The sequence below is a fragment of the Orussus abietinus genome, unplaced genomic scaffold (assembly GCF_000612105.2).
Source record: "Orussus abietinus isolate OABI.00-Male unplaced genomic scaffold, Oabi_2.0 scaffold1080, whole genome shotgun sequence".
NCBI lineage: Eukaryota > Metazoa > Arthropoda > Insecta > Hymenoptera > Orussidae > Orussus > Orussus abietinus.
Window position 1 is genome coordinate 1 of NW_019395229.1, and position 11306 is coordinate 11306.

General features: G+C 36.6%; 1 protein-coding gene across 1 annotated transcript; it reads right to left on the reverse strand.

Moving 5' to 3' along the window:
• Positions 1-2508: 2508 nt before the first annotated feature.
• On the reverse strand, positions 2509-6082 carry LOC105696674. Its single transcript, XM_012419324.2, has 6 exons — positions 4718-6082; positions 4358-4582; positions 3858-4019; positions 3384-3596; positions 2887-3041; positions 2509-2775 (listed from the first exon to the last, which is right to left on the reverse strand). Exons 1-6 carry the CDS (start codon positions 5498-5500, stop codon positions 2589-2591), a joined length of 1725 nt encoding a protein of 574 aa, XP_012274747.1. The 5' UTR covers positions 5501-6082; the 3' UTR covers positions 2509-2588.
• Between the last annotated feature and the right edge of the window lie 5224 nt (positions 6083-11306).

The following is an 11306-nucleotide window of genomic DNA, read 5'->3' on the forward strand; positions in this document are numbered from 1 at the left end:
GGAACGTCAAATTCCCTCTCCTAGCAACATTTCTCCCAAATCTCCCTACTCCAAGTCAAACCTTCCAACCAAACCTCCCTAAATCCCACTCATTCCCCGAAGTCCCATTTTTCCAACTCCTCTTTCAATTAGAGACTTCCAAATCCCACTTCTATCCATTTTGTCCATTTAACAATTTTTCCAACTCCCACCACTCCAAATTCCTCCAATAGGAATTTGACTTCTACCTCTACCCGAATTTTGGGCCCCAAGCGTCGGGGGTGGAAAATATATAAAAGCTAGTGTTTTAAGCAGCGAGCTTCAGACACGGCCAGACGCGGCCAGACACAGAGAGAGACTTTTTAACGGCAGACACGGCCACACACACGGTCAGACACTGTCAGACACTCTAAAGACACTCGTGAGGCACTTTAACGACACTCTCTAACGAACACTAACTCTGACTCTCTCACTCGACTTTTAAGTTGTTCCAACGCGATTTCGCTCCAAGTTCTCACTTCATTTTCGTTAGTCCATTCGCGGCGAATTGTTTTCTCGAAGATCCAGCTTCAAGAAAATATCAAGGTATTTTAGAAATACGCACACTCACACACATATACTCACACACACACACCTTACAACTGTAAATCCATTCCCCTTTTTTAATAAACCTTGTTAATGAAACCCCTTTTTCTTTTTCTTCCTTTCACACCAATAACGATAAGTCCGCGTAGGACTCGTTGAGGGGACCCACAAATTTCTATCTCTCACAGATTACCATTCCCCTAAATCGTGCAGGAGGGACACGGAGCCTTTGTGCGGCTTCCTTTCCTCACGAATTTCCTTTTCCTAGCGATCCCAGACGTAACAGGTGACAGAAGGTTCTTTAAAGTCTCCATATTCACGTTGTAAAATTTCAAACAATTCGATACACCCAATTTGGAGAAATATTTCATTGAGCGTAAAGATGCCATTTTCACATCCCCATAACGATGACTAAAAATCATTTAACCAGGCTCATCTAATAACATTAACTGAACCTTTATCAGTGTTAAATGGATGATTTAACTTGTTATCGGTGATGTCCTTGAAGTGGGTATACTTGCCGATCGTTAAGGTGATTGTCACTCTCTTGATGGGGTCCAACGACTCCAAAGTACGATTAATAAAGTTTCTTAAAAAATTGTATGCACTGTCGGAGATTATCATAGTAAGTTTCTCGTTTTTGTGGACTTCTCGAAGTCCCTCTAAATAAGTTCTTGACAATTTGTTCAGCGGAACGATTGCTTTCTTTCGCAGTGATTTCAAAATCGCGTTGCTGGTGACCTGGTGTTAAAAATTGGAAAGAAAACAATGACGAATTTCAAATATACACTGTCAAAAAGAATTTCGAATTTATTAAAAATTATAACGTGATATCATGAAATGACGAATTAATTACATTTTATGATGTGACAATGTTTGGAAACAGTTTCAGAGAAGCCTAATAGCACTGATAAGAAGGACTTGAATACGACAGATTTCCAACTGGTATGTTCCAATGGAGGGTTGGTAGCTGTTGAAGGCTGGAAGAAATGCAATCTAGGCTTGGAGCCACCTTTTGTCATTGTCAGCTTCGCCACGAAGACTGTCAATGCCCTGAAAGAGCTGACACACGGAGTTTTAGCAACCAATTCCCTTTTCTCGAAGAGACCGTTCCAGAAGAGACTTGTTCCAGCTTTTCAGCGGCTGGGGTGGGGAATAAAACCTCACGTTTAAGGTTTGTCATCCTTTTTCAAACTAAATACATGTCATTGTTTAAGAACGATATTCACATTTCGATATTGAAGCAATAACCATAACACTTAGCTATATGGACTATGTACAGTTTACCAATATTACCTCTACGAATTTCTACATGAAATAGATTTTTCTTGAGAGATTGTAACCAAGAGTCGCGGTTGCGTCTCCACCAAGTTTATGAGCCTCGACTGAGCGCCGAGACTCTTTACTTCAATGATCTTTCCAACCATAGGAAGATTTTGGAATTTTTAAAGATGATTAATTGGTTTTATTAATAATATATCAGGAAACTGGGAGAGTTTCGTGCCAAGTTATTAACGTGTTTGTTTCTTTTCAGGACGACGCAAAGGACCTCGTCTCTGTCGACAATTCTTGGGACCACTTGAACCAATGAGCAACAACAAAGCAAGAGTTTGTGTCAAGTTCATGAAGAAGTACATGAAGTGTACTAATAAATACATACTATAAGTACTGTAGCTGCTGAAATGTGCATTTGCATTTAACTGGCACTTTTAAAAGCATTGATTAAAATTAAAACGCTTTACTGTGATGATAGTAATAAAGATGTCTTTAAAACTTGAAAATCTACGATGTAAAAAATGAAAATTAATTATGAAATTTCCAGCAAAAGAAATTACTCCAGTGCTTGTTTCGAGCTGAAATGAAGTTGACTAAAATTCTTTTATTATATATATATATATACAATACCAATATACATATTAGCATGTGCAATATAATCATTCCACGTATGCCATGCATTCTCAAAAGTCAATAAATAAATCATGTCCGATTTCATGAAACTTAGAAAAATAAATAACACATAACTTTTAGGAGTTTTGCGTTTCGGACTGTGCTAACACTTCAACCTTTTGGATAAAAGCACGAGAAACGCCGCCATATCTTGATCTGTTATATTTTTTGAAAACTGATTCATGAGCTGTGTGAGCGATTTTCGACTTCATTACTGCTGCTATCATCAGTGCCCTGACCTTCTGGATTTCTCTATCAGGAAATCTGTTAACATAGAATTTATAAATACCATTAAGTTATTTCAAAACCTGCAAATTGTTCCTTGATTTAATATCGGCCGTCTTTAATTTATAATAAAGATATATAATAATTTACTTGTTTAAAATAGGACTTCTCCATGAAGTCCACCGTGGTGATAGTAATTCTCTTTCACTTGCCACGGTTGCAAATATGGCGGTTTGGGCCGCAACAATACCCAACAATGTGGATGTCTTTTCGCGTAAAATTTCCTCGAACAATGATACATCGATCTGGAAAGAGAATTTTAAAAATTAGAGCCGGCGGTCGAGAAAAAAAAGATTAAAATTTTTAATACACGCCAGGGTTTCTTTACGACATTCGTGCACCCCATACCCGTAGAGGACCCATTAAAATGGCACTTCTATCTAGATAAACAAAACAATCGACTTTTTGTTGCACTTTTGGCCGTGTAGACTCACAGGCACCCTTAAACTCTACAAAAAACATTTTTACAGCCATGATATAATTAATTAAGCGCGTTTGAAAGAAATAAACTGCGTAAAAAGGAGAAACGGGTGGGTGTCGTTTTACTCTATGTCGATTTATCTTATTTTTTTTTTAAGTATTCTTACCAAATAACTACCGCAGTAATATGCAAATTCAACTTGGTCGTCGCGGAGCTGCGTCGTTCCTTCGTACCTAACTAGATGATAGGATAAAATCGCAAAGGGATCGGGAAAAACGATGTCAAAATTGAGCGATATCAAGATCTCCCTTTCACATTGCACGAGGAGGTCCTTCCTTTCCTCGTACAGGTCCTTGGCCAAGGAAATTACCGTTTTTGACTGAAATTTTTAAAACACTTTGATCATTTCATCTGAAATTTTTAGAACATTCTTTGCTATTTTCGATTGAAATTAAATTTAGAGCATACTTTGGCATTTTAGACTGAAATTTTAGAGCACACTGACATATTGGCCTGAAATTTAAAGCATACTTTGATATTTTCGCCTGAAATGAAATGTATAGCATATATTGCTACTCAAATTGCGCCAAAAAATCTGTTTCTTATAAGTATTTATAATTTATGATTAAACAATGCTCACGCTCGGTACGAGACGATAAATATATTCTCTCTTCAGGACGATCCATAAGGAGGCTAAAGCTATCAACTGCAAGTCTGACAATTTAACGGGTTTGGTATTCAGCGTGGCCAGGAACAACATGACAGTTTGATAAAGGATAAATGATGGATAGAAGCAGTGTGTCTGAAAATATAGATGATTTTATAATAGTATTAGGTGCACAGTTTTGCTTCCCCCGCTTACCGTTAAAGCCATCTATAGGATAACCGCGGAAGCAAAGTTGTACACCTCATATATAATAAATGAAAATAGGCTATTACACCGTGAAATCCCTTAAGGCGGAATGAAAGTGGCAACTAGATCGTTTATGTAATTTTTTTTCGAAATGAGTGGATCGAATCCTTTGAAATTTTACCACGTGAATATGGAGACCCCAAGGAAGGTCTTAACACCCATGAAATTTCATTTTTTAATTCAATGACGAGCATCTTATAAAAAACAAGGAACCATTTTTGACGTACGTTGATTCGAACAAGGTAGTTGATGATGATGGACTTTTGCTGGGCCGAAATATTGCTTCTACGCAAACATCGTCGAGAATTCAATAAATCGTCTTTCTGCATTTGTATGTGTACAATATCGTCGATGTACTCGAGTGTGTACGCCATGTCAATAGACATTTCCTGAGCATACGGCATTACAGCGGCGCGGAGAGATTTTGGGTCTTTTTTGCGAAGTAGCTTCACCTGAAAAACGTATATTTTAAATAATCTAATTTTACAACATTTTGAACATATACTTTATAAACATACAAATAAAATGTTAAAGAAATAAAAAACCATTTTTATTAATAAAATCAGTAAGCGTTTGTCAAAACCCACCTGATTAGGCACCTGAGGTATCGGGTAAGCATCAATAGGTGTAATAACTTTCTCCGAAGCATCGTCACATTTCGTATTCCCCTGAAGGGCATTAACCCTCGGATGCGGGAACTTCATTTTGCATCCTCCCACTTTCTTACTCTCGACTTCATTGCATCTCAAATTTTGTTTTTCATTTATTATTCCCTGACTATCAATTTGGAATTTCTGCCGCGAAACGTCGACGTGGAATTTTCGCTCTTGACATCGTCCCTCCGCTTCCAACACATCTTTCTCATTCCTATACGGAGTCTTGGGTCGTTTGACTTTATCATTCAACATTTGCGGAAATTCTCGACCAATCTGCTCGGCTTTCACTCGAATTTTTGATTTTTTATCTGCCTTTTTCGATGTGTTCCGCTCCGAACAAAACGGCCGTTCTTGGGCGATATCTTCGTCGCCGTCGCTGTAAACCAGAAACGACGTTTTTGGAAATTTCACCCGATTTTTTCCGGCAGATTGAATTCTTTCAAAGTCTTCAAGGTCCATCGAAGACTTCCTCGAAACTCCGGAACCAGAAATCGAGCTGGAATTCGAATTATCAGTTAAACGGCTCTGATTCGAGACTCGAAAATTCTCGAATTCTGCCGACAATTCGGAACTAAATCGAAGTCTTTTGGAAGGCTTCTCGATATTCTCTTTCCCGGCTCTTGCCAAATGATATTGACTTGACTTTTTTATCGCACCATTTGTTTTCTCCTTTATGTTTGTTTGAGAAAAAGGAGAAATTACCGGTCGCGACATTATTGCAGCAAATTTCGGAAATTTCGGTGCCGTTATTTTTCAACGCCACTGGATGATTATTTATTTATCCTGGGTATTGTTTTTAAGGTCTCACTGGTTGAACAATGTTTGCTGACACTCAAAGTAAACACGCTGAGGTATATTTTGCTAGAATATACATTCAAGGTAGATAAACATGGACGAGTCTGTTGGAACTCGATTTTCGCCTCTCAAAACTTGGAAATTGTTTAAAAGCACATGGACAATTTTTCGGGTTCATTCATCGAAGATTTAACACTGACTGACACGTTTGTTGATAACTGAGATTCTATTGACAGTCTGTTTCGATTTTTCGAGAAATACTGTGAAATTCTTCCGACGATGTCTGTTGCTTAGATCGGAATAAGGCGTGACCGAAGAAGTTAGTTTTTCTAATTTCGTCATCAGTATTGGTACAGTACGAGTTCAAAATTTAGGAGGAAGGAAATCAAATGAGATGGTACAGTACAAATTGGAAATTTATAAGAAGGAATGTGTCGGGTAGCAGTACAATATAAAATTAAAATTTGTGAAAAGGAAAATCTCATTTAATAGAATTTATGAAAATAAAAATCTCTTTTGACCCAATTTATGAAAAGGAAAATCTTTTTTAATGGTACAAGTTCAAAATTTATAAGAAGGAAAATCTCGGTAACAATGCAATACAAATTGGAAATTTATGAAAAGGAAAACCTCATGTAATAGTGCCCCCTCAAAACACTTTCGGTATACAAAAATGTAGCCAAATATATTTTGCTTCTTTCAATTAATTGCAAAAATAGCTCAAATTGTTCCCTTCCCATGGAAAACTCAAATCAACTATTTTTGCGGAATAAAATATTACTTTCAAATTTAGTTTCTAATTTTTGTATTTGTTTCGACATAGTTTTTAATATTGGTCTTTGGTTAGAGGAAGCAGAAAATCTTGTACATGCATCATACGTAAAACCGAATGTACTGCGACATTTGGCAAAAAGATTTTAGCTGAGACTTTAATGGAATGAATGTTCTACTATATTTGGCAAAAATTGTTAATTTAAGCTTTTCAAGGGAAGGAAGCAATTTGAGCTACTTTTGCAATTAATTGAATAAACATAAATATATTTGGCTAAATTTGTGTACACCGAACGTTGTTTGAGGGGATTTCACTCCTTTTTGTAAAGAAATGTTAATGTCTCTCTTATTAATAATAAAATCGACACATGTATCTGATACATTCCTATAATTTCAAAATATAATTACTAGAAACATATAATTTGATAAAAAGTTACGAAGAATATGTACATTTCGTTTTTTTTTTCTTTACGCAGTATATATAAATATATTTTTTTATATTACACCCTCAACATTTTGAATGGCATCGTAATTTATCCGCCAATGAAAATTTTGAAATTGTAGTATCAAATTTGGATTCAGTGTTACGTCTGGGAATTGGATTAAAAAAAGGAAACCGTATACGGAAGGGGGGGGGGGGACCTAGCCCCCGCGCCTTTTTGTATATTCGGAGAGAAGATAGGATTTTATCGTGTAGGGAAGGGGAGGCGAGACCTAACCCCCGCACCTTCCTTACGATTAAGGAATTGAAGAAATGAGGAAAATATCTGAAATACAGAAGGAGGGGGGGGGAGACCTAGCCCACGCGCCTTCGATATAATCGAATGGAAAAAGGAAATAGAACTTATCGTGTATGGAAGGGGGGGCGAGACCTAGCACCTGCGCCTTCCATATAATCGAATTGGGAAAAAGGAAATAGGGTTTATCGTATGCGGAAGGGGGGGTGAGACCTAGCCCCCGCACCTTCCTTACGATTAAGGAAATTGAAAGAAAAAGGAAATAGAAAAATAGGAAATAGGAAATTCTGTGGGCCCCTCAGCAAGTCGTATGGGGACTTAATCGTTATCGGGATTAAGGAAAGGTAAAGAAATGGAGATTTGTTTTGCAAGGTTTACAAGATTTATTAGATCGAAGGAAAATGAGGGTTTACAAGTGTGTATGTGTGTGGTGTGTATGTGACGGTGTCTGTGCGTATCAAGAGACGCGGTAGCGGCTCAAACAAGTTCATGGCCGCTACCACTCTACATACTCGAAACATCTTGACAGCGGGCATTTAATTTTCCTCACTCGGTCAGTGCTGACATACTAAAGACCGAAGAACATTTTAACCTCCACTAAACGCTTCGTTTATTTTTTTCCTATTTTTTGAGACCTTAATCATTACAATCGGTGAAGGTGTTCTGGAGTTATAGCGGTTTGAAATTTCGACAACGTTAGTTTGATCACATTCGTCGTCGTCTCCCTCACCTACGAACCTACACGCGAGCAAAATCCACGCTCGTGAGTACACACATTCAAAGCGGGTTGTCCTTCAAGGCTCGTTCTCATCGCGGGACTATTTCCCAACTTAAGAGAAAATATGGAACTGCCATCTAGTGGCTACACATAGTAAGTACTTTTAAAATCCTGTGCGTAATTCAAACTGTCAATTTGCTATTTAGGTTAAAACATTCTGTGTACTGCTTAATGAAGGATGTTATTATCCCACGATAAATACTAGCCTATGAGAAATAATTCTACGATAAGTAGTGGAATGAAAGAAATAATTTTTACTCTACAATAAGTATTTCCCTGCGAGAAACAAATGTCCTTACGAAAAGTTTCTCACGTCATTGTAAGGTAAGAAAACTGTCATTATTAAGTTCATTATTAACTTTACTAACCAACTTTCTTACACTACGATAATGTAAGAAACATATCGTAACGTCATTTACTTCTTGCATTGTAATAATTATTATATAGTAAACATTATTTCTTTCGTTCCACTACATATCATAGAATAAGTTCTCGTAGTCCAGTACTTATCATGGGAGAATGACATTCCTCATCGTATAGCATAATTTACTACATTTTATTCAATGATATGTACTAAAGTACGAGAAATAATTGTACGATAAGTAGTGGAATAGACGAAATAATGTTTACTGTATTGTAGTGTAATTATTACAATGCGAGATGTAAATGACACTATGATGGGTTTCTTTCATTTTCGTAATGTAAGAAAGTTAGTTAATAAAGTTAATAATGAATTTCATAATGACATAGTTTTCTTACCTTACAATAATGTGAGAAACTTTTCATAGTGACATTTACTTCTTGTAGTGTAAACTTTTTGTGATGGCATCTGCTTCTCGTATTCTAATACTTATGGTACAGTAAAAATTATTTCCTTTGTTTCACTACTAATCGTTGAATTATTTCTTGTAGACTGGTGCTTAACATAGAATAATAATATTCCTCATAGTACAGTAATTTATTCCGGAGAAGATATTAAAATTTCTCATAGTTCCATACTTATTGCAGAATAGAATTGTTTTCCTTATGTAAATTGCTATAACAGCTAGTAGCCTACGTTCTGCTATATGCTACTTAATTGACAATTCATATAATGCAAATGATTTCTGTTTTGTGATAAGTATTAATGTATGAGAAATAATTGTATTTTTTACTGTACAATAATTATTACGCTGCGAGAAGTAAATGGCGTTACAAAAAGTTTCTGACATTATCGTGACATTAATAATAAACCTGTATCTTTATTAAATTTGTTCACCTTATTTACCAATTTTCTTACATTACGATAATGTCAGAAACTTTTCGTAGTGCCATTTACTTCTTGCAGTGTAATAATTATTGTACAGTAAAAATTATTTCTTATCTCATAATCCACAACATATCGTACAGTTNCTGAGTCGTTCAGTAAATAGTTTTGAAAGTTTCGGGCCCTAGTTATCGATGGGTGACTAAAGCGTTTACTTTTAAATCTAATCGCTATCCAACACCTCCCTCCTTAGCACTGGAGAGTAATCGACAGTAAGGGAAAGATTAGGGTTAAGGAGGTTTAAACATGAAGAACATAGAATTGTTGCTAAGACTAAAGATTATTAAAGATAAATATCGTAAGATACTCGAAATACATATAATAACTAAGGACTATTGGAAGATAGATTCTCTTGGACATAACCAATATTCGGATTAGGCAATAATTCAATCTTACGTAGGTAGTATCATTACTTTTCCTTAATCATAGAAACGAACTAATAGAAATAAATGGTTCTAATAAATGAAATGAAACGAAATCTAAATGCTACTTAAATTACAAAGTTGGTATAATAAAATACATGAATGCGGTTGATTAAGAGATGTTTACAAACGGAGTGGTACTTCGTCTTCCTCTTGGTCGGTTCCGCTGCTGAACGGGATGTTGTACCTCGTCATCATCCGAAATCGAGGGGATTGTATCCAAAGCTGGTCGGTGTCTTGACCCGACGGGGTGTAGAATTACACCTTCATTGACATCCGATTGATTGTCGGTTGTCGCGTTATAGGCGACTATTTCTCTTGGCGATACAGTCGAATCGAAGTTGCAGTGTACGAAATTCTTGATAATAGGCGGCAATATTCGGCCTGTGACTGGATTGGTGGTGAAGCAGCATAATCGTTTTATCCATTGAAGACATCCAAGGCAACGGCAGCAATTTCCGATGATAATGAGAATAACGATGGCACCTACTATTCCGAGGGCGATCGTATACCACCTTGTATGTGTGACGATAAAAGGTTGATTTATCTGTTTTGTGATGATCTCATCGAATTCATTGAGTTTCTTGCTGGCATATTTCAAATCGGAGAGATCTATATTGGCTAAATGAACAGTTTTCAAGTCAGGGGACTTGATTTTCGCCAATTTTGTTTCAAGAGTGCAACAGTCGTCGTACAAAATGTTGACATTAGGGACATAGTGACTAACGTTCCTAGTAGGCTTGTACGTTGTTTCTAATGCAAACAAATTGGTGTATCCCTTGCAGTTGTTGTGCAGTTGAATCATTCCTGTCTTCTCCAGGATTACATCTTCCATGTGGTCTTGATCTTCTTCGCAGACTATGGTCAACGTAGTTGGATTGGAGAGGACGTAGATCCACTGGTTGTCGGATACATATTTCCACGTTTCGATTGTGGCTCGTATGGTTTTTGTTTCGCAGTCGGTTGGTATCTCCTTGATATGAGGGGATAGCATACTGACTTCACAAACTGGTTGATTCGTAACTTGAGTGATGTGAAGATCATAGCAAACGTACCGGTGGTCCATGTACTCGATACAATCTGACAATTCTTTAGGGAAGGAAAATTGGGTTTTGGATTGTGATAATATGATGTGTTGGTGCTGAGGTATAATGTATGAATAATAGGATAAATTAGAATGTCGGATTGGAAGGGGTATAAGCTCATAAAGGTCAAAAATCATTTTCTTTACTAAAGGGACGTGTAGAGCGAAAATAATAATCTCGTTAGTTGTGATCATTTGGAGCTGTACCAATTTATAGAATGACCGAATATTTTTTAATTCTGGCTCCATTAATAAATTCATATCTCCCTTATACTTGATCAACTCCTCGTACAGTGTTTCCGGAGTTATAACTAGTGGAGATACAATATTATGGTCGGCTAAATTAATTGCCTCGATATATTGAGTATATTCGCGAGTGATACGATTCGTAAGGGCGAGAAGCGAAGTGATTTGTTGGGTAATCGTAGTTTCCATAGATAGTCGAGTCAAATATGAATTTGTCTGAGACGTAAATTCATTGATTCGTTTTATATTTTCATTCATATTTGATTCTTGGGATTTCAAATAAGATATTGAGCTATTGAAGTTTCTGATTGTGCTTGCTATTACCTGGATTTGCGATTTGAGAAGAGTTTGTGTTTGACGATTTTCATTTACTAGAGCCTT